This window comes from Dreissena polymorpha, chromosome 9, assembly GCF_020536995.1.
Source record: "Dreissena polymorpha isolate Duluth1 chromosome 9, UMN_Dpol_1.0, whole genome shotgun sequence".
In the NCBI taxonomy this organism is placed as follows: Eukaryota; Metazoa; Mollusca; class Bivalvia; order Myida; family Dreissenidae; genus Dreissena; species Dreissena polymorpha.
Genome location: NC_068363.1, coordinates 66423364 through 66448713, shown reverse-complemented (window position 1 = coordinate 66448713; position 25350 = coordinate 66423364). Strand labels below are relative to the sequence as shown.

At 38.4% G+C, this 25350-nt stretch overlaps 2 protein-coding genes and 1 non-coding gene across 3 annotated transcripts in view; 2 read left to right on the top strand and 1 right to left on the bottom strand.

Annotated features, from left to right (window-relative positions):
* LOC127844484 (uncharacterized) overlaps positions 1 to 25350 on the top strand; it is a 276328-nt gene that overhangs the window by 155246 nt on the left and 95732 nt on the right. The window lies entirely within an intron of this gene.
* On the top strand, positions 633 to 24597 carry LOC127844469 (malonate--CoA ligase ACSF3, mitochondrial-like). The gene is made up of 10 exons (XM_052374716.1): positions 633 to 932; positions 3337 to 4128; positions 4483 to 4674; positions 5383 to 5540; positions 6353 to 6498; positions 12329 to 12445; positions 18773 to 18889; positions 20780 to 20896; positions 21432 to 21539; positions 22856 to 24597. The coding sequence occupies exons 2-10, from the start codon at positions 3901 to 3903 to the stop codon at positions 23074 to 23076; spliced, it is 1404 nt and encodes a 467-aa protein (XP_052230676.1). The 5' UTR covers positions 633 to 932; positions 3337 to 3900; the 3' UTR covers positions 23077 to 24597.
* Positions 17718 to 17807, bottom strand: Trnaf-gaa (transfer RNA phenylalanine (anticodon GAA)). The gene is given in 2 exon segments: positions 17718 to 17753; positions 17771 to 17807. It is a non-coding gene; the product is annotated as a tRNA-Phe (tRNA).

Sequence of the window (25350 nt, the reverse complement as noted above, 5' to 3'; positions counted from 1 at the left end):
ACCACCACCAAGAATGCTTTGTTGGATTATCGTTTCGAGTATCTGCTTGAGAAAATAACTTCAGTATATGTATCCATTAGCTTCCTGTAAACCACCATATACAATAAGTGATTACTTGAGCCTATATTATATATATTTTTTTAAATCATAAATGTGTCTGACTTTTCCCAACGTGTCCGAAAATTTCCACGTCGTGTCCGAGTATTACCTTCCTCGTCCGAATTTACCCGGTTCGCGGTTACGACCGTTGCTTAAAATTTACAATAAATCCGCATATGAGACGTCTGCACATAAGGATAAAATCCGAAGAGTACCGTTTGATTCTTTCGGTAGCCTTTAATAGTCCGAAATATACCGTTGTTTTGGTCATTTGAAAACATAGCTATTGATGACAGCTGAAAAGTGTCCGAGTTTACCCGGATTGACCCTAATGTCCCCGGCTTAGTTTCATCTTTCAGCGAATTTTAATCAATAAAATTATTGATACACTTTTAATAAATGATTGTGTTCAGAACAAAGCAGAAATGAATGGTATTATGAAATTGATTTGGACTTTGACATATAAAATAATACCTTACACACAAAAAACTTTATATACACTCATGATTAACACCATTTGCTCATTTGCAACTCAAATGTAAATGGAAAATCTGAAATGTTCATAACTTAGGGTTTGAGTGAAGATTTTCCTTACATGATTGTTTAAATGTTGTTATCAAGGAACCTATACAAACATATAGGTCCCTGTGAGTGTGTTATCACACTGCCACTATCTTTTAAACCTGCATGAGTTCACTACAAAGTATGGCAACTTTAAGCTACGACCTTGACATAGTGTCTGCATTCTGTGTCTTGTTTTGTTTGTTTCAACAGTGCGCGTTGAACTAGAAAGAAATTCATATCACATGGATTAAGTGCAAGAGAACTTTTAAGTATTTCTTTTATTTTATAATGTCAAACACTGCTGGGTTAAATTGATTTCAGTGCATTAGTAAATGTTATTAAAATAGTTTTGGATTATGTTTTTATTTTAGATATGAAAAAAGTATGATATTATAGATTATATTCTTGTTGTTTATCTACTTTCATCCATTTACAGGATGACTTTAAAAGTGTTATACGATAAGACACACCAGTTAAATCTATAGCTTTTTTAGCTCACCTGCACACAAAGTGATGACGCTATGTCCGGCTTCTTTTGTGGTCTTGTGCGCCATCAACTTTAAGCATGGAACCACTTAAGATGCCAAAGTTTCATCAAATTTAATGAAACTGGGTCAGAATATTTATCTGGGCTATATCAAGTTTTAGTACGAATGTAGGTCACTTTGGTCAAAACATCTAGGTCAATATTAAAACCTTGTTACCACTCTAGAGGTCACATTTATTACTAATTTCCATAAAACTCAGTCAGAATGTTTATTTGGAGCATATTTAGGATTAGTTTAAATCTGCTTCATGTGCATCATAAATCTAGGGCACTAGGTCAAATCTTAGAAAAACGTTATTACCACAATTGAGGCCACATTAATGACTCAATCTTGATGAAACTTGTAAGAATGTTTATTTAGACAATATCTTGTCTGAGTTCGCGATGGCTAGACTGAGCAGATTATGGACAAGATGCTCATTAGCTTCCCAACCAAGTACAGGCTCTACAATTCCCTCATAGTCTCCATCCTAATATAGGGCTGCGAGACGTGACGCTTCACATCGACACAGAACGCAGGATACAGACCTTCAACCACAAGTGTCTCTGAAGACTTCTCTGCATCTCCTGCATGGAACACTTGACCAACTACTACATCAGGAGCAGTACTTTTTGGCCCATACAAACCCCTCTTAGGGACAGTCAAACAACGAAAGCTGGCTTGGTTTTGACAGATCACCAGGCACCACCCACTGAGCAAGACTGTGCTCCAGGGAACCCAAGAGGGAGGTTGCCGTTTAGGCCATCAGTAGAAAAGCCAGAGAGAAAATTTGAAAGAGTTGAATTTCCCTTCCCATGCATCAGCTACTCATACATGTAGCAGCCCACACAAGACATGATTGGCAGAGGATCTCTGGGTCCTCTTCTCTCATTTCCCCCCAAAGGCCAGACTGGTCAAGGGAATGATGATGATGATTAGGCTGAGTTCATATCTGGGTTATGTGTGTTTTTTGCCAGATAAAATCTTAGGAAAAACCTTGTTACCACTCTAGAGGCCGCATTTATTACACGATCATGGTCAGAAGGTTTATTTGGATGACGTCAATGGCAGTTTTGAATCTGGATCAATGGCGTCCAAAACTAAAGTTCAAATATGAGGAAAATCTTGTTACCTCTATAGAGGCCACATGTATAACTCAATCTTTAGGACACTTTTTAGAATTTTAATTAAACACAATTCTGGCCAAATTAAACTGGATCACATGCATCCAAAAACTAGCAGGCTTGTCCCCAGGCATTGTTTAGCGCAGTGGCGCAACTGTCCTTTAATTTCAAACTCAGGATTGCTGTGAAGCTTGATTTTCTTATCATTATTAGTCAGTGCTTCAAAATTTCATATGTCCGTGAAAGCCATGATCCATATTTACTTTGCATTCTTCTAATGACTATGCTTATGCATAAATATATCTACTTGAGTGACCTGACACAATATTTGGTGATGGTGATCCGTGGACTCCGCGAACTGCAACATAACAGATCTATGTATATGTATATGAAGAAATACAGATGATAAAAATACATGTAAACAAAGGAAAACGTGTGGTTAAATAAATTTATAGAAGTTCAGATTTGTATTTAGAACACTCACAACGTAGCATGCCCCTTCCACACTAACCTCTTTCCGTGGAAAAATTGCTGGGGAAAAGCCTGACTAGGTCAACAGGTCAAATCTTTAAAAAAAATATATTACCACTCTAGGCTTAACATTTATGATTCAATATTGACCAAACTTGGTCGGAATGTTTATTTGGACAATCATGCGCATCTAGTGCGGCAATTTATCATTATTTTTTTAGACAACTTAACACAAAAGACTACCACAAGGGGTGTGTTGCATTTATCACCTGTCACATAACCTAAAAGGTCAAGGTAACACATACAGGTCAAATCTCAAATTGGGCTATTAATAGCTTGTGTTTGACATAAGCAGATTTTTGAGACACAAGTGGAATATGGGGACATCGTGGCTGTTTCTTGTTCATTTTGTTTTATCCTATTTTTCTCATGCTAAGTTTGTAAAATCATTTCAGTGAAGTCTTCAACAATTGGTGTGTAGGAAAGTAGGTAGCGATTAAGGGCAATCATGTAGCTCTTGTTAATAATTATATGTTTATGTATACTTTCAGAAAAACTGTAAATTCGTTACCATGAGATTCCGACTGCAAACCCTGCCTTTTGGACTATGGCTGCATCAATTGCAAGCATGCAAAACAAGGAATTGTTCAATTCTTGTCAGAACAAATCAAATGTGTTACACAAACAATTTAATGCGTCCTGGATGTAATGGATATAATGCATCAAAGTTCATTCAACCCTGTTTGAAACAATCCAGTAGAAAGCTTAGTAATGGATCTTCAGTTGTGGCTCCAGTCTTTTTTCAAGCTGAACGATTAAAAGATAACACTGATCTTACAACGCAGCATGGAACATATACATACAAGGATTTACTTCATTACAGTGTCAACTTTGCTAAGGAGCTAACAGTTGCAAGTAAAACCGATGGTAGAAAAACCTTAAAAGACTCAGAGTTTCCTCTTGAAGGGAAGAGAATTGCATTTCTGTGCGAAAACGATCTGTCCTATGTCGTGGCTCAGTGGGCCATATGGATGTGAAAGGCTATTGCTGTACCCCTCTTCAAGTCACACCCAGTGGCAGAGCTGCAGTATTTCTGTAAAGACTCTACCGTCTGCATGCTTGTAGGAACTGCAGCCTTCAGGGATAAACTGGCTCCTATTTCCTCACAACTGGGGCGCCCCCTGTTGGAGATGGGGGAAGACGACTACTCAGGAGATTATTCTGAGCTGAATGGAAACTTGAAGGAAATGTTCAGTGGCCTGAAAGATGGGCTTGGGAAAAATGAGTACAAGAACAGGAAAGCCATGATAATTTATACCAGCGGTACAACTGGTAGACCAAAGGTACAGTTTATTCAAACAGCCTTGTTTTGCTTCAACTGCAACGAATGCCTTAGGCTTAACAAGACCCTGTCAAACCCTTGTTCTAGCAAAAACCAGTTGTTTTGTGATATGTAAAATACTGAGAATGCTCCATCACTCAAATGTTAGGTATTAAAGCTGAGACCATCTGGTCGCAAGGTAAACGCCATCAAAGAAACCCCATAAATCCCAGTATGGGGTTAATCCCAGTGCATAATCCCAGTTAAATGCTTTACACATTCCAAAACACAATTTTATATGCCATATACAGGGATAATATTGTTTCATTAATTGAATGGTTTAAGATAACTGTCAATATATGTACATCTACATCAGGGTGTTGTTATGACATTTGGCAACCTGGATGCCCAGAAGCGAGATATGGTGCAGGCTTGGGGTTGGTCCCAATCAGACAGCATTCTGCACGTGCTTCCCCTGCACCATGTGCATGGGGTGGTCAATGTGCTGATGACACCTCTGTATGTGGGCGAAAAGTGTACCATGCTGCCCAAGTTTGATGCCAAACAGGTGACTTGTTCATTAACCCTTTACCACTAAGATACGTATGTTTATGCATTTGTAGTCCCTATGAAAGTTAAGTTTAATTAAAGACCTTTCTTACAAGATTCAAGTTTTGAAGGCTTCATTCCCAACCTTGAGATACTGATGAGCAGCAAAAGCATAAAACCTTAACAGACTGCGTCAGTTACTCGCAGGCTGTTCTGGTTTTATGCTGTTTGCACAAAGCCATTTTCGCTTTGCTTCTGCCAGGGAAGAGGCTTACTAGATTTGTCCATATCAAATTTTTCTTGGGACATAAAATAATAAACAATTGCCATGATAAACAAACCAAATAAATCAGATGTCTTTAAGATACATGTTGACTATGATGTAAAAATATTTCCATTGAGTATCTATCAGTTTTAATTTACAAGTGTGATATTACTTGGTACGTGATATTTTACATGTACATGTAATATTGTGATTGTCTGGCAATAAGAAATAAATCTTAGGCAGCATGAATATTTTTTTATGCTGATAGTTGTTTGAAATGTGAAAATGTAAAACATATTTTTTTTTCCTTTATTATAAGAGTGTCTGCAGGTTAGTTTATTTTAAAGGATATATTTGTAAAAGTAATTAAACTTGAATAATTGACTGATACGTACAACTACAGTGATGTTTACCTCATATGTTTTCTTTATTTATAATTGTTTATTCGTTTTGTTTCAACAGACATGGCAAGCACTGTTATCAGATGCTTCGAATGTGAATATTTTTATGGCAGTTCCCACCATTTACTCCAAGCTGATACAGGAATATGAACGCAAGCATGACAGTCAATCTTCCTATCTGCCATCTGACCTGCCAAGCATTCTTAAACAGAAATTCAGGTGTGTTTTTTCCAAGAAACATCCGTGCCCTGTTTCAGACGGATTTTTGACCGGATTTAGCAGGTCAAAAAATGCCACGTGGGGGCTTAAAAAGGAGCAGGGTTACATATTTATTAAAAAATCATAAGATGGTAAACTTTGTACATTGTGAATTATTAATGATGGTTCTTCTTAAGTATTATATTTAGATCTTTGTTAAATACATCTTTCACGGAACTCAGATCATCCACTGAATGTATTAAGTCATGTACCTGACATTTTTATACATTTTTACTTTTTTCCATTTTTGTGTTTATTAAGGTGACATAATATCAACTGTTAAAATACTAAGTCAACCTTTTAGGTTAAAATAATGTTTTTTACCAAATTTTCGAAATTGATATTATGAACACATGTCATTTTCTGAATGTAAAACGTAACGTAACTGACATTTTGATAAATTTTCAGGAGAAGCAAACAACTGTTTTATTAAAATAATAAACATTTTTATTGTTTTCAAATTTTCTGATTAGTAATATAATAACACTTGAAAAACGAAACAAAACTCAAAATTGATGTCTTTTTTACAACAATAAAAAATTAAGAAAGGGGCAGTTACCATAATTTCAACACTGAAATATTTTAAATGCAAAAAATAACGTAAGTGCTCTTACTGAATGTCAGAAAATGTCGGAAAATATGCATTCCTGAACAATTCACAAAATGTCAGTTACCCTAGTTATTACATTCAGAAGACGAAATGTTTTTAATTAGATTCCATAGACAGTGGTTTGACTATTGTGTTTGAGTAAGGAAATGTATGCCAATGTCAGGTTGATGGTGAGTGGATCTGCTGCCCTGCCCCAGCCTGTCATGGAGAGGTGGGCTGGCCTGACAGGACACATCCTGCTGGAGAGATACGGCATGACAGAGATAGGCATGGCACTGACCAACCCTCTCCATGGAAACAGGATTCCTGGTATGTAGTCTGGCATGACAGAGATAGGCATGGCACTGACCAACCCACTACATGGAGACAGGATTCCTGGTATGTAGTTAGGCATGACAGAGATAGGAATGGCACTGACCAACCCTCTCCATGGAGACAGGATTCCTGGTATGTAGTCAGGCATGACAAAGATAGGCATGGCACTGACCAACCCACTACATGGAGACAGGATTCCTGGTATGTAGTCAGGCATGACAGAGATAGGAATGGCACTGACCAATCCTCTCAATGGAGACAGGATTCCTGGTATGTAGTCAGGCATGACAGTGATAGGCATTGCACTGACCAACCCTCTCATTGGAGACAGAATTCCTGGTATGTAGTCAGGCATGACAGTGATAGGCATTGCACTGACCAACCCTCTCATTGGAGACAGGATTCCAGGTATGTAGTCAGGCATGACAGAGATAGGAATGGCACTGACCAATCCTCTCAATGGAGACAGGATTCCTGGTATGTAGTCTGGCATGACAGAGATAGGCATGGCACTGACCAACCCTCTCCATGGAGACAGGATTCCTGGTATGTAGTCAGGCATGACAGAGATAGGCATGGCACTAACCAACCCTCTCATTGGAGACAGGATTCCTGGTATGCAGTCAGGCATGACAAAGATAGGCATGGCACTAACCAACCCTCTCATTGGAGACAGGATTCCTGGTATGTAGTCAGGCATGACAAAGATAGGCATGGCACTGACCAATCCTCTCAATGGAGACAGGGTTCCTGGTATGTAGTCGGGCATGACCAAGATAGGCATGGCACTGACCAACCGTCTCAATAGAGACAGGATTCCTTTTATATAGTTAGGCATGATTGAGATAGGCATGACACTGACCAACCCTCTCCATGGAGACAGGATTCCTGGTATGTAGTCAGGCATGACAAAGATAGGCATGGCACTGACCAACCCTCTCATTGGAGACAGAATGCCTGGTATGTCGTCGGGCATGACAAAGATAGGCATGGCACTGACCAACCCTCTCAATGGAGACAGGGTTCCTGGTATGTAGTCGGGCATGACCAAGATAGGCATGGCACTGACCAACCGTCTCAATAGAGACAGGATTCCTTTTATATAGTTAGGCATGATTGAGATAGGCATGACACTGACCAACCCTCTCCATGGAGTCAGGATTCCTGGTATGTCGTCAGGCATGACAAAGATAGGCATGGCACTGACCAACCCTCTCAATGGTGACAGGATTCATGGTATGTAGTCAGGCATGACAAAGATAGGCATGGCAATGACCAACCCTCTCCATGGAGACAGGATTCCTGGTATGTAGTCAGGCATGACTGAGGTAGGCATGGCAATGACCAATCCTCTCAATGGAGACAGAATTCCTGGTATATAGTCATGCATGACAGAGATAGGCATGGCAATGACCATCAATCTCAATGGAGACAGGATCCCTGGTATGTAGTCAGGCATGACTGAGATAGGCATGGCACTCACCAACCGTCTCTATAGGGTCAGGATTCCTGGTATGTAGTCTGGCATGACAGAGATAGGCATGGCACTCACCAACCCTCTCCTTGGAGACAGGATTCCTGGTATGTAGTCAGGCATGACTGAGATAGACATGGCAATGACCAACCCTCTCAATGGAGACATAATTCCTGGTACGAAGTCAGGCATGACTGAGATAGGCATGGTACTGACCAACCATCTCATTGGAGTCAGGATTCCTGGTATGTAGTCAGGCATTACAGAGATAGGCATGGCACTGACCAACCCTCTCAATGGAGTCAGGATTCCTGGTATGTAGTCAGGCATGACAAAGATAGGCATGGCACTGACCAACCCTATCAATGGAGACAGGATTCCTGGTATGTAGTCAGGCATGGCAAAGATAGGCATGGCACTGACCAATCCTCTAAATGGAGACAGGATTCTTGGTTTGTAGTCAGGCATGACAGAGATAGGCATGGCACTGACCAACCCTCTCCTTGGAGACAGGATTCCTGGTATGTAGTTAGGCATGACAGAGATAGGCATGGCACTGACTAATCCTCTAAATGGAGACAGGATTCCAGGTATGTAGTCTGGCATGACAGAAATAGGCATGGCACTGACCAACCCTCTCATTGGAGACAGGATTCCTGGTATGTAGTCTGGCATGACAGAGATAGGCATGGCACTGACCAACCGTCTCAATGGAGACAGGATCCCTGGTATGTAGTCAGGCATGACTGAGATAGGCATGGCACTGACCAACCGTCTCTATAGGGTCAGGATTCCTGGTATGTAGTCTGGCATGACAGAGATAGGCATGGCACTCACCAACCCTCTCCTTGGAGACAGGATTCCTGGTATGTAGTCAGGCATGACTGAGATAGACATGGCAATGACCAACCCTCTCAATGGAGACATAATTCCTGGTACGAAGTCAGGCATGACTGAGATAGGCATGGCACTGACCAACCCTCTCATTGGAGACAGGATTCCTGGTATGTAGTCAGGCATGACAGAGATAGGCATGGCACTGACCAACCCTCTCAATGGAGACAGGATTCCTGGTATGTAGTCAGGCATGACAAAGATAGGCATGGCACTGACCAACCCTATCAATGGAGACAGGATTCCTGGTATGTAGTCAGGCATGGCAAAGATAGGCATGGCACTGACCAATCCTCTAAATGGAGACAGGATTCTTGGTTTGTAGTCAGGCATGACAGAGATAGGCATGGCACTGACCAACCCTCTCCTTGGAGACAGGATTCTTGGTATGTAGTTAGGCATGACAGAGATAGGCATGGCACTGACTAATCCTCTAAATGGAGACAGGATTCCAGGTATGTAGTCTGGCATGACAGAGATATGCATGGCACTGACCAACCCTCTCCTTGGAGACAGGATTCCTGGTATGTAGTCAGGCATGACTGAGATAGGCATTGCAATGACCAACCCTCTCAATGGAGACAGAATTCCTGGTATGTATTCATGCATGACTAAGATTGGCATGGTTCTGACCAACCGTCTCAATGGAGTCAGTATTTCTGGTATGTACTCAGGCATGACATAGGTAGGCATGGCACTGACCAACCATCTCAATGGGGTCAGGATTCCTGGTATGTAGTCTGGCATGACAGAGATAGGCATGTCACTGATTAACCGCCTCAATGGAGTCAGGATTCCTGGTATGTAGTCTTGCAGGACAGAGATAGGCATGGCACTGACCAACCCTCTTGATGGGGTCAGGATTCCTGGTATGTAGTCTGGCATGACAGAGATAGGCATGGCACTGACCAACCCTCTCCTTGGAGACAGGATTCATGGTATGTAGTCAGGCATTACTGAGATAGGCATGGCAATGACCAACCCTCTCAATGGAGACAGAATTCCTGGCATGTAGTCAGGCATGACTGAGATAGGCATGGCACTGACCAACCGTCTCAATGGAGTCAGGATTCCTGGTATGTAGTCTGGCATGACAGAGATAGGCATGGCACTGACCAACCGTCTCAATGGAGTCAGGATTCCTGGTATGTAGTCAGGCATGACTGAGATAGACATGGCAATGACCAACCCTCTCAATAGAGACAGGATTCCTGGCATGTAGTCTGGCATGACAGAGATAGGCATGGCAATGACCAACCGTCTCAATGGAGTCAGGATTCCTGGTATGTAATCTGGCATGACAGAGATAGGCATGGCACTGACCAACCGTCTCAATGGAGTCGGGATTCTTGGTATGTAGTCTGGCATGACAGAGATAGGCATGCACTGACCAACCGTCTTGATGGGGCAGGATTCCTGGTATGTAGTCAGGCATGACAGAGATAGGCTTGGCACTAACTAACCGTCTCAATGGAGTCAGGATTCCTGGTATGTAGTTTGGCATGACAGAGATAGGCATGGCCCTGGTCAATCCTCTCCATGGAGAAAGGATTCTTGGTTTGTAGTCAGGCATGACAAAGATAGGCATTGCACTGACCAATCCTCTCAATGGAGTCAGGATTCCTGGTATGTAGTCAGGCATGACAGAGATAGGCATGGCAATGACCAACCCTCTCCATGGAGACAGGATTCCTGGTATGTAGTCAGGCATGACAGAGATAGGCAAGGTACTGACCATACCTCTGCATTGAGACAGAATTCCTGGTATGTTTTAGATCTGGCTAGCTCAATGGGTATAGGGCTATGCTACAAATCCAAGGATTATGGGTTTGATCCCAGCCATTAAACATGTATAGGGCATTGGTGATGAAATATTCAACAGCCATTTTTCCCATACCTTTCATTCAAGTAGAGCTGTAATCATTTACAGGCATAAATATATGTACCCAATTTCTGGTAAACCAGCAATTCAAGGAAAAGTTGTAGTTGTTAAACTGACTGCCATGATATGACATGATATGATAGGATATTTGGATGTGACATTAATAATGTACTCCTTCAAAAAAGTGAGAGTATATTGCTTCGAACTTGTCTGGCGGTCAATTTGGCGGTAAGATTGTTGCTTTATAGATCATTTTGTTCCTGATATTTTATTTATAAGTGACAAATGATCATGCGAAAAGTTATGATGTGTACTAGGATGAAAAGGAAGAAATCTATTGATTTTGAAGTCACTGTTGAATGTCACAGGGGCTTGTAACATGAAATAAGTTTCTGCATGATATCCACATAATGCTTTGACCTACGGTGATGCAATTTCGTATGGTTGTTTCTTCTTAGGAAAGAAAGATGCCTGTTGCTGTTTAGGTTAAAGGTCAAGGTCTAAATGTTTTTTAACACGAACATCATTTCTGAATAATATGTAATAAATGCTTCTACAAAAGTTCTACACTCATTTGAAATGGTTTTATGGTTACTTTAAAGGAAATGAAGATGCCTATTGATTTTGAGGTAAAAGTTTAATGTAACGGGGCTTGTTTATACATGAACTTTGCTTCTGCACAATATCTTTAGAACGCTTTTACTTACAGTCATTAACATAAATATGCTGGTTGTTTTGGAGGAAAGTAATACTCTAATTCATTTTGAGGTCAAAGGTCAAGGTTGCATGGTATTTTTAAATAAAATTCATGTTTGCAAAATATTTACAGAATGCTTTGACCCATGATCATCCAAACGGGTTACTTGGGAGGAAAAGAAGAAGCCAATTAATTTTAAGGTCAACACGTTGAGCTCACATGGCCTTGTAAAAAGGAAATTTGTTTTTCTAGCCCCAAAGATTTTTTTTTCATCAGCGAATCCTATACCCACAAAAAACTGAAGATACTTTGATGAAACTTGGCATACAAATTCCATCAAAGGTCAAAGACCAGCTACATTTAGTCAAAATAGAACAAGTTGATAAAATAAAATTAAGAACAAATCTTGAAACTTGATACATTACACATTTAACCAATAGTTGGTATAAAAAAGGAACTGAATACTGCAGAAACAAACAAACATGTGATTTGATTATTTAAAATTACTGATGTTCAGGTAGAGGATTTTACTATGGTGATATATGGTGCCCCCAACTAGCTGATTCCATTTAGTAATTTTGTTGAAGATTTGTTACAAGAATATTTTTTTTCTAGCCACTATTTCTTTTTATATGAATACATATTTCAGAACATTTGATTGAAATGCAACCATTCAACATATTTATTTTTTTAGGTTTACAGGGAATTTGTTAGTAAACGCTTCTTTAGTACAACATTTCTGAACTTTTAAAACAAAATCTGAAAACTTATGTCCGATCTAATATGTTATGATCTTCAATTGCAATAATTAAGGGCACAACAAATTTCCCACCATAGTGTGAGCGTTGTAAAACTTATATCTGCTTTGGTACGCCAGGAGCTGTTGGTCTGCTGTTCCCAGGAGTGTCAGCAAGGATTGTAGAGCACCGTGACAACTGTAACCATGGTGATGTGCTCGTGTCTGCAGACGCTAAAAAGGTCATTGTTACGAAAGGTACTGTTTAGTTTATAGTCAGTGATGTAAATGGTGGATTTTCCTAAATAAGTTATAAAGTTGTATGGTACATACTAGGCGGGTTTAAAAAAATCTTTTTAGCTCATCTGATTGCTCAGGTGAGCTTTTGTGACCGGTCTTTGTCCGTCTTCCGTCCGTCCGTCTGTCCGTCGTCCACATTTGGTTTGTAAACACTCTAGAGGCCACATTTCATATCCGATCGTCAGAAAACTTGGTAAGAAGATTTTTCCCAATGATATCTCGATCAAGATCGAAACTGGGTCATGCTGGGTCAAAAACTAGGTCACTAGGTCAAAAAAAGAAAGACCTTGTAGAAGTCACATTTCATGCCCAATCTTCATGTAACTTTGTCAAAATGTTTGCCTTAATGATATGTTGGTCGAGTTCAAAAGTGGTTCCGGTCCGTTGAAAAACATGGCCGCCAGTGGGCGGGGCAGTTTTCCTTATTTGGCTATAGAGAAACCTTGTAAACACTCTAGTCACAATTTTTGCCCAATCATCATGAAAGTTGGTCAAAACATTGGTTTTATTGATATCTCGGACGAGTTTGAAAATGGTCCAGATCGGTGAAAAAACATGGCCGCCAGTGGGCATGGCATTTGTTGTATATGTATATAGTGGAAACATGTGAACACTCTAGAAGTCACATTTTTGGCCCAATTTTCATGAAATTTGGTCAGAACATTTGTTTCCTTAATATGAGAGTTGAGTTTGAAAATGGTTCCGGTCAGTTGAATAACATGGCTGCCATGGGGGTGGGGCAGTTTTCCTTATTTGGCTATAGAGAAACCTTGTTAACACTCTAGAAGTCACATTTTTTGCCCAATCATCATGAAAGTTGGTTAAAACATTGGTTTTATTGATATCTCGGACGAGTTCGAAAATGGTCCAGATCGGTGAAAAACATGTCCGCCAGTGGGCGGGGCATTTTTCTCTTTATGTATATAGTGAAAAGATGTGAATACTCTAGACTTCACATTTTGGGCTTAATTTTCATGAAATTTGGTCAGAACATCTGTTTCTTTGATATGAGAGTTGAGTTCGAAAATGGTTCCAGTCTGTTGAATAACATGGCTTCCGGGGGGGGGGGGGGGGGGGGGGGGGGGGGGGGGGTAGTTTTTTTAATTAAAATTTTAATTTTAATTCTTAATCATAATGAAAGTTTTATTGATTTCTCGGACGAGTTCGAAAATGGTCCAGATCGGTGAAAAAACATGGCCGCCAGTGGGCGGGGAATTTTTCTCTATATGTATAAAGTGAAAACATGTGAACACTCTAGAAGTCACATTTTTGGCCCATTTTTCATGAAATTTGGTCAGAACATTGGTTTCCTTGATATGAGAGTTGAGTTCGAAAATGGTTTCGGTCAGTTGAAAAACATGGCTGCCGGGGGGTGGGGCAGTTTTCCTTATTTGGCTTTATAAAAACCTTGTAAACACTCTAGAAGTCCCAATTTTTGCCAAATCATCATGAAAGTTGGTCAAAACATTGGTTTTATTGATATATCGGACGAGTTCGAAAATGGTCCAGATCGGTGAAAAAACATGTCCGCCAGTGGGCTGGGCATTTGTTCTATATGTATATAGTGAAAACATGTGAACACTCTAGAAGTCACATTTTTGCCCAATTTTTATGAAATTTGGTCAGAAAATTTGTTTCTTTGATATGAGAGTTGAGTCACAAATGGTTCCGGTCAGTTGAATAACATGGCAGCCGGTGGGGGGCAGTTTTCTTATATTTATATAGTATAAAAAGCTTGTGAAAATTCTAGAAGTCACACTTTGTGCCCAATCATCATGAAACTTGGTACAAAGATTGGTTTTATATATATCACATAATTAATGCCATAATTATTGCCCTTAGATTGTCCAAATTTCCACTATATTATACAAAATCCTTGTAAACACTCTAGAGGTCACAATTTTGTTTCAGATGTTATGAATCTTGGTCATAATATTTATTTTTGTAAGCAAGTTTGATGTTTGGCAAGGGGGGTTCAACTCAAAATATAGGTCACCAGGTCAAATCTTACAAAAACACTCCATATGCCAGAGTTTTGGTTCGATAATGTTGAAACTTGACCAGGATGTTTGTCTGGACAATATCTAGGTCAAGTTTGACGTTAGGTAAAGTTTGAATGAACCGACTCCTCTCAGGTGAGCGAACTAGGGCCATCTTGGCCCTCTTGTTTGGTTTACACAGAATTCACCTTCATTTTTTCAAGGTATGAGGTACCGACAATATTTTCAATCAGTAAGCATTTGAAATACAAACTGTCCTTCATATCTGATGCTCGCAATAATTAAATTAATTTCATTTTTAGCTCGACTATTATATATGAAATATATATAGTGGAGATATCCTACCCACCACGGCGTCGGCGTTTCCGTTTCCGTGCCGTTTCTGTTATCGTGCAAATGTTAAAGTTTTCATGCTACTCCGATTATTTTCATTGTCCCTTGACATATTGCTTTCATATTTTGCATACTTGTTTACCAACATGACCCCAACCTATAAACAAGAGCAGACAACTATATCAAGCATTTTGTCATGATTATGGCCCCTTTTCCACTTTGAATATGCAGCAAATGTTAAAGTTTGCATACTACTCCAAATATTTTCAATGTCCCTTGACATATTGCTTTGATATTTTGCATACTTGCTAACTATCATGACCCCAACCTATAAACAAGAGCATACAACTGTACCAAGCATTTTGACCGAATTATTGCCCCTTTTATACTTAGAATATGCATATTATTGATAAATCTATGTTAAACTTTGCGTACTACCCCAAATATTTCCTATATCCTTTGACTTATTGCTTTTATATTTTGCATACTTGTTTACCAACATGACCCCAACCTATACAAAAGAGCAGACAACTCTATCAAGCATTTTGTCATAATTATGGCCCTTTTTCCTCTTAGAATATGCAGCAAATGTTAAAGTTTGCGTACTACCCCAAATATTTTCAATGTCCCTTGACATATTGCTTTCATATTTTGCATACTTTTTTACCATCATGACCCCAACCTATAAACAAGAGCATACAATTGTATCAAGCCTTTTTGACATACTTATTGCCCCTTTTATACTTAGAATATGCATACTATTGATAAATCTATGTTAAACTTTGCGTACTTCCCCACATATTTCCTATATCCTTTGACATATTGCTTTTATAGTTTGCATACTTGTTTACCAACATGACCCTAACCTATAAACAAGAGCAGACCACTTTATGAAGCATTTTGACATAATTATGGCCCCTTTTACATTTAGATAATTGAACATTTTGCTTAAATTGCCATAACTTCTTTATTTATTATCACATTTTATTACAAGATAAGTATTGATACAAAGCATCAAAGGGCGTCGGGAATTTCAGTGTAAAAGGCACTCAATGAAGTTTCATGGAACGATTTTTTTTCTACTGTAAATAATAATATATTGGCCAATTATTTTAAACAAAATATTAAAAGATTCTGGTATAACCATTATCTATTATTTTGTGTTATAACACCCAAATAACCATTATTTATGATGTTGTGTTATAACTCCCAAATAACCATTATCTATGATTTTGTGTTGTAACCCAAATATTTCATAGTTCATTTTATTTACATTGGTTTCCTTTTTTTTACTTGCATCCGTGTGCAGTTTTCATTAATGGAACAGAACTGCGTAGGTTTTAGAAAATCTGCTTCATCTTGTTAGCTTAATTAATATCATATTTTTCTCAACTTCAAGAGGAGATGATTCTGAACTTTTTCTTACGTTGCTCATTTACGATAGGGGTTGAGTACTCATTGATATGAAAACACTGTAAAAGTTTGAAAAAAAAGAATGAAAACTGTAAATTGCATAAAGAATCTGCATTTCACAATACTTTGAAATTCAGTATAAGATCATAATAGATTTATTGCTCTGATATTCACGATTTCAATAGGGTTCGAGTAATACTGATATAAAAACACTTAATAAGTTTGGAAAGATTCAGACGAAAGTTGTGAAATCTTTTTAACCAGTGGAAATTGTTTATTTTGTCAAATTTAATAGAAAAAAGGAGCTGTCACCATAGGATGACTTATGCCCCCTATAAACGCTTGATAGCAGTTATGAGCTTTTTTCTTAACCTAAACGCAGATTTCGAAACCTAAACGCGGACCCTAACTTCAGGGTCAAGGTCACAGGGGTAAACATTTTTGTGCGTATGGAAAGGCCTTGTCCATATACACATGCATACCAAATACGAAGGTTATATCTCAAGGGACATAGAGAAGTTATGAGCATTTTTCGAAACCTTAACGCAGATTTCGAAACCTAAACGGGGACCCTAAGTTCAAGGTCAAGGTCACAGGGGTAGAAATGTGTGTGCGTATGGAAAGGCCTTGTCCATATACTATATGCCCCCTTTTCTTCGAAAGGGGGCATACAAATTTTGGACTTATTGTCCCGATATTTCTTATTTTAAATGAGGTAAAAATGCTCATTGATATGAAGACACTGTAAGTTTGGAAAGAATCTGATGAAAAATGTTGACATAATCACCTAACCAAGCAGTTTTTCACTTTTATTTCAAAATTCAAAGAGACATAATTCTGGATATATGGTCCGATATTGCTCATATAGAGTTTGGGTTGGGTCCTCATTGATAAAAAACCTATGCAAGTTTGGGAACAATCGGATGAAAATTTTGGACTTCGAACAACGATTTCAAAATTTCTCAAATTCTATGGACGTAATGGTCGGATAATGCTAAAGGGCCCATACCACCTGGATAGTAATACGTGTCGTGCATCGCGCTCTATATGTGGTTCTTAAAAAAACTCCGAGGAGTGCTTGACTGTAGGGAAACGGGTTGCTGTGACACAGCTCCTCCTTGATAAGCGACTGCTTCCTTTATCGCAACTCATTGTTTCAATCAATAATACGTGTCGCGCTTCGCGCTCTATATGTGGTAGGGATAGTACTTAGGGCCTATGATAGACAACCATAAAAATACATGGATAATAAATGTGTTGTTTGCATTTATTTGTTAATATAAAAACATGTGTATTTTTTTTATAAGATATTTAAGTGATGTAAGAAATTTTAATTAACGTTGTCACCACGCGGCATCCATTAATTTTAATAAAAATGTCCAATGGTAGTAAAATGGAATTTAAAATGTCTACATAAAATTAAGCTTTTTTATATTTATTGACTTGACTGAAAAATATTGTCAGCCGCTGGACTGTTCCGTTCGTGCCGGAACCCGGGATTGAACCGGGGGCCTTTAGATGATTGTTGCGTAAACAACTTCAGTCTAACGCTCTCCCAACTGAGCTATTCCGGCTGACATCATTTATGTACTGCTATTTGGTAAAGTTGTGTATAGCGATCGTTATTACATGTCTATTAATAAACTAATACATTTTCATTGTACGTTTTCGTACCACTACGCCTTCCAATAAACTTGCTTGAGCGATAGGTCGTCAAATATCATACTACTTTGATTCTCCACTAAATAAGCAAATTAGAAAAAAACACAAAATAAATATATTTTGATTATGTTTTGTTTTTATACAAAACCAGAAAGTTTCACGTATTTGCCCAGTCCCTGTGATCTTTCCCCTGTGATCAGTTGTGGATCAGTTATTAATTAAAACAATTATCTTTGCATTATTGGCAATAAATGTTGTAATAAATGTAATAGGCACAAATGCAGTACTTATTTACATTAATTTACACAAAAAATCACCACTATGCAAGATATTCTTAAAACAAAAATATATACATTGATCCGTAAAATAACTTCTCCTCCCATAAGCGAAAAAAAATGCATTACATACTAGTCGCCGCTCTCCGGAGCGACGCCAATTACTTTGACAAAACAACACTTACCTGAATTGCACAATGGATTCCACCCAAACAATACCCTACGCCCCTACCCAGAATCCCTTCCTCCCCCCCATCCTCCCCCCAACAATTTTTTTTAAACATCATCTTATAAATTTCCACACCCCACATTATACCCCCTCTCACCCCCTACCCCCCAACCCCCCCCATTTTTTTTATATTGTTTTAACATCATCTAATAAATTACCCCCCACAAACATTATACCCCCCTCTCACTCCCCTAAACCTCCCCCCTCCCATTTTTTTTAGTTTTAGTTTTGAAAGATCGTCTAATAAATGACAACACCCCACATTATACCCCCTCTAACCCCCCCCCCCCCCCCAAAAAAAAAAAACCCAAAAAACTTTTGTTTTCCTTTTAGTGTGAGCGTTGTAAAACTTATATCTGCTTTGGTACGCCAGGAGCTGTTGGTCTGCTGTTCCCAGGAGTGTCAGCAAGGATTGTAGAGCACCGTGACAACTGTAACCATGGTGATGTGCTCGTGTCTGCAGACGCTAAAAAGGTCATTGTTACGAAAGGTACTGATTAGTTTATAGTCAGTGATGTTAATGGTGGATTTTCCTAAATAAGTTATAAAGTTGTATGGTACATACTAGGCGGGTTTAAACAAATCTTTTTAGCTCATCTGATTGCTCAGGTGAGCTTTTGTGACCGGTCTTTGTCCGTCTTCCGTCCGTCCGTCCGTCTGTCCGTCGTCCACATTTGGTTTGTAAACACTCTAGAGGCCACATTTCATATCCGATCGTCAGAAAACTTGGTAAGAAGATTTTTCCCAATGATATCTCGATCAAGATCGAAACTGGGTCATGCTGGGTCAAAAACTAGGTCACTAGGTCAAAAAAAGAAAGACCTTGTAGAAGTCACATTTCATGCCCAATCTTCATGTAACTTTGTCAAAATGTTTGCCTTAATGATATGTTGGTCGAGTTCAAAAGTGGTTCCGGTCCGTTGAAAAACATGGCCGCCAGTGGGCGGGGCAGTTTTCCTTATTTGGCTATAGAGAAACCTTGTAAACACTCTAGTCACAATTTTTGCCCAATCATCATGAAAGTTGGTCAAAACATTGGTTTTATTGATATCTCGGACGAGTTTGAAAATGGTCCAGATCGGTGAAAAAACATGGCCGCCAGTGGGCATGGCATTTGTTGTATATGTATATAGTGGAAACATGTGAACACTCTAGAAGTCACATTTTTGGCCCAATTTTCATGAAATTTGGTCAGAACATTTGTTTCCTTAATATGAGAGTTGAGTTTGAAAATGGTTCCGGTCAGTTGAATAACATGGCTGCCATGGGGGTGGGGCAGTTTTCCTTATTTGGCTATAGAGAAACCTTGTTAACACTCTAGAAGTCACATTTTTTGCCCAATCATCATGAAAGTTGGTCAAAACATTCTCCACTAAATAAGCAAATTAGAAAAAAACACAAAATAAATATATTTTGATTATGTTTTGTTTTTATACAAAACCAGAAAGTTTCACGTATTTGCCCAGTCCCTGTGATCTTTCCCCTGTGATCAGTTGTGGATCAGTTATTAATTAAAACAATTATCTTTGCATTATTGGCAATAAATGTTGTAATAAATGTAATAGGCACAAATGCAGTACTTATTTACATTAATTTACACAAAAAATCACCACTATGCAAGATATTCTTAAAACAAAAATATATACATTGATCCGTAAAATAACTTCTCCTCCCATAAGCGAAAAAAAATGCATTACATACTAGTCGCCGCTCTCCGGAGCGACGCCAATTACTTTGACAAAACAACACTTACCTGAATTGCACAATGGATTCCACCCAAACAATACCCTACGCCCCTACCCAGAATCCCTTCCTCCCCCCCATCCTCCCCCCAACAATTTTTTTTAAACATCATCTTATAAATTTCCACACCCCACATTATACCCCCTCTCACCCCCTACCCCCCAACCCCCCCATTTTTTTTATATTGTTTTAACATCATCTAATAAATTACCCCCCACAAACATTATACCCCCCTCTCACTCCCCTAAACCTCCCCCCTCCCATTTTTTTTAGTTTTAGTTTTGAAAGATAAATAAATGACAACACCCCACATTATACCCCCTCTAACCCCCCCCCCCAAAAAACTTTTGTTTTCCTTTTTTTTTTTTTGAAAGATTGTCTAATAAATTATTAAATATGAACAATTTCGCCATGATGGCTTACGTTATACTGTCAAGCACTCGAATAGTCGAGCGCGCTGTCCTCTGATAGCTCTTGTTACCTTTGTGTGAAAGTTAAGTCAAAAGTAGGGCAATCTCATTAGTAATTTGATTATTATTTAAACCAGTTTTCGTTGGATTATTCTGGGAACAAAAAGTACATAAAGGATTTCTGTAGTAATTACTCACTTTTAAGGTTTGACTCTTATCAACTGTAGGCAAGGAGGGGATGTCTGGAGAGCTGCTTATCAAGGGAGATAATGTTTTCACCGAGTACTGGAATAGACCATCAGCCACTGCAGAGGCATTCACAGACGATGGCTGGTTCAAGACTGGTAACTATCGTTTTTATACGTTATGGGTAAGATTGTTCTTAGAGTTATGGCCCATGGCACCAGTGTATCTTTCCAATAATACCCAGTCAGACTTTGACAAGCATCTCAGCATTCATATGGTGATGAGGTACCCCTGTCATGTCTCGGCCTGCTTATCACAAGTTATGAGTAATACTAATACTTATTGTCTGTAGAATGTTTTAGCATAACACACACTTTGTTTGTGCTTGCTTTACATTAACACTTACTGGTATTTGTTTACAAAACTATCCATGAATTTAGTTGTTGGTACGTCATAATATGATGGCCAAAGCATTTTTATTTCTGGAGTTATGGCCCTTTAAGTTTGGACCAAACAACCCTTGATTACACTTGTTTGCTTTTACCCCAGAGTTTTTATCTGAATATTGACCCTTTTAAAACGTCTGAATAATTTTGGAAAAAATGGGCCCATATCATTCTAATACCCTAAAAATGTATGCATTGTTGCTAGGTGACACAACTGTGTTTGCGGATGGAGTGTTTCGTATTGTAGGGCGTACCTCGGTTGATGATATCAAGAGCGCAGGCTACAAGATCAGTACACTTGATGTGAAGCGCCACCTGCTGGCTCACCCAGACATACAGGATGTGGCGGTCATAGGTCAGTCACAATCTTTTTCAAATAATTACTTCTATTATTAGATTGGGTATGTTGTCTTAGGGTGAATCCTTTTAGCGTATATGAAACTTAAATACGAGAACCAACTGAGCAATGGAATGTTAAACATAGATATCAAATAACTTAAACCGTCATGTGATTGCATCTGGAATGAGTGGAGTCTAGGTCATTGTTACAAAAGTCTGAAAAATGTCTTTGGGTTCCATGTGTTTTAAGTTGGGTCACTGTCATTGATTCTTAAAGTCGATGAAGATTTCCTAACAATGCCTGATTGTTTGAAAGCAAATTAAACAAGTTGCAACCAAAGTATATGAAAAGAGGTTATCAGGAGACCGATTACAGTGTGCCTTGGCCCAAGGCTTCCTTTGATAAAAGATTTTTTTTTATTTCTTGGATGGTTTGAAATAGTGACTACTATTATTTTTCTTTTTGATTGACCTTCATAACTTAAATTTGTGAACATTTTATTTATACATAGCGATAAGTGCCTAGTGAGTTTTTGTGATCACCTTTTGTGCATCATTTTTAGCCTATTAGACTCTCTCAGAACCTTTGTTCTGATATCTCAGCAAAGTGTAAAAAAGTTCTGGTCTTGAGAAAACGTTACATGTTATGCCCAATCATCATGAAACATGCTCAATATAAATTAGTTCTAATGATCTATTGGCTGGGTGTAAAATGATTCCTGTTTTTATGTACCCGGATCGAATGATAAGGGGTTTATTGTTTTTAGTCTGTCTGTCTGTCATTGTATGTGTCTATCTGTGTGTCTGTTACAAAACTTTTACCTTGGTTATAACTTTTGCAATATTGAAGATAGCAACTTCATATTTGGCATGCATGTGTATCTCGTGGAGCTGCCTATTTTGAGTGGTTAGAGGTCAAGGTCAAAGGTTGTTTTTTTTCTAAAATAGCTGCCTTGTGACTTCAAAGCGTCGTATTAAAGGGCATTGTGTTTCATAAACACAGCTCTTGTTTACAAACAAAAATCTGGCTTGTCATGCTATGGTGAAAACGTGTTAAAACTACTCAAAATAGTTTTGTACCTTTAGTCTCAGGCCTTTGACCCTCTTGTTTATTTATGACTTAATAACTTGTCACACAAAGCAATTAATAAGCTATTGGTGTAGGAAACAGAAATTTAATCTAAACGAAGAATTCTGAAGAACTTCCCTGTCTTTTTTGGATGTCATCAATAAATTGGCATGAAAATCAAATTTTGATCAAAGTAGAATGAAATATGCTCAGTTGTTTTAACAAGATATTATGCCTGATAAGTTTGATAGTCTTTGTTCCAGGTTTACCAGACATGACATATGGCCAGCTCTTGACAGCTGTCTTGGTAACCAAGTCAGGTGCGTCCTTGACAACCAATGACCTTCAGATTTGGGCCAAGGACAAAATGGTTCCCTACCATATTCCAAGAAAGGTCACATGCTTTAAAGACATGCCCAGAAATGCAATGGGCAAAGTCAACAAGAAACAGCTGGCCAAAGATGTGTGTCCTGATAGTGTCTGATTTGGTTTTTAACAAAACTTGGTGTTTTAAACAATGCATAATGACATAGTTGTACTGTACTATAAATTTTTAGCTCATCTATTTTTTGAATAAAAATGATGAGCTATTGTCATCACCTTGGCGTAGGCGTCTGCGTCTGCGTCCGGTTAAGTCTTGCGTTTTGGTCCACTTTTCTCATAAAGTATCTATGCTATTGCATTCAAACTTGGTACACTTTCTTACTATCATGAGTGGACTGGGCAGGTAAAGTAAGATAACTCTGGCGTGCATTTTGCCAGAATTATGTGCCCTTTTTATACTAAGAAAATTGAAAATTTTGGTTAAGTTTTGTGTTTAGGTCCATATCATTCCTTAAGTGTCAAAGCTATTGCTTTCATACTTGCAACACTTACTAACTATCATAAGGGGACTGTGCAGGCAAAGTTATGAAACTCTGACTGGCGTTTCGACAGAATTATGTGCCCTTTTTTATACTTAAAAAATTGAAAAATTGGTTAAGTTTTGTGTTTAGGTCCACTTTATTCCTAAAGTTTCAAAGCTATTGCTTTTATACCTGCAACACTTACTTACTGTCATAAGGGGACTGTGCAGGCAAAGTAATGTAACTCTGACTGGCATTTTGACGGAATTATGGGCCCTTTATACTTAGAACATTGAAAATTTGGTTAAGTTTTGTGTTTTGGTCCACTTTACCCCTAAAGTATCATAGATATTGCTTTCATACTTTGAACACTCGCAAACTATCATAAGGAGACAGTAAGAGGACAAGTTGCATTACTCTGGTTGTCATTTGTACAGACTTATGGCTCTTTTTTGACTTAGTAACTTTGAATATATGGTTAAATTTTGTGTTTAGATCCACTTTACTTCTAAAGTATCAAGGCTATTGCTTTCAAACTTCAAATACTTTCATGCTATCATGAGGGTACTGTACCTTGCAAGTTGAATTTTACCTGACCTTTGAATGACCTTGACTCTCAAGGTAAAATTATTAACTTTTGCTAAAATTGCCATAACTTCTTTATTTATGATTAGATTTGATTGATACTTTGACAAAACAACTCTTACCTGACATACCACAATAGACCCCACCCAAACCATCCCCACGCCCCCCGAACCCCCCTTTTTTTTTAAAGATCATCTAATAAATGACCACCACACCCTCACACTACACCCCGCCCCATCCCCCCAACCCCCAATTTTTTTGTTGTTTTTTTGAAACATGTTTTTTCTCATTTTATTTTCATTTTTGGAAGATAATGTAATAAATGACCACACCCCCACACTAAACACCCTCTCCACTCCACCCCTCCCTCCTTTGTGATTGAAATTGAGATAGGTCCCTTCACCTTTAAAAAGAAAAATAGATGAGCGGTCTGCACCCGCAAGGCGGTGCTCTTGTATATAACATTACTATAATAATTACTATTGAAAAACTAATAGATGCTTGTCATAAAATGAATATTTATTTGATTTTTTCTGTAGTAAAAATTTAAAGAATCCATTAAAAAATGAATGAGATTTAGTTTTGAAGTCAATTTGTGTTGTATAAATTGTGATAATTATGAGGTATTATGACATAAGAACATGTTATTATTTTGTCTCATAGGGTAGTCTGTATACTACATTCATCATAGGGTAGTTTTTAGGTCGACTATACACCAAATAGTACAAGCTATACTGATTACCTAAATGTTGGCGTCAGCATATGTCTTATGCTCTGGGTATGGTAAACTTACAACAACATTTATTCTATTTCACTGTTTTCTACTACAAGTATTTTATTCAAACTTCATAAATGTGTTTCGAGCCTTGTGTGAGGTGACTGATGGAGTTCCATAACTCAGACCTGCAATTTACCAAAATTTTGGCTACTTTTGTACTAAATTTGGTTAAGGTAAACATTAAGAATCGCTAAATCTGTGTTCCTACTACCCGTATTCAATCGAAAACTCACTAATATGATAATGAGGTCACTGACAAAGTTCCATAATGCTAATCTGCAATTTAGCAGAATGATGCCTCCTTTTTGTACTTAAAAATTTAGAAAAGGTAAATGTGCATCAACTCTATATCACTGTTTCGTCTACATCTTTTTAATTGAAACTTCACACATATGTTTGGGGTCATGGTGGGAGGTCACTGACAAAGTTCCATAACACAGACCTGCATTTGGGATCAGTTTTGTCATGGCTAAGGTAATTGTTGCTTAAAAGTTTGCACTCAATAACTTAAGATAAGATGGAGATATTGTTCCAAAGATTTCTGTGTAAG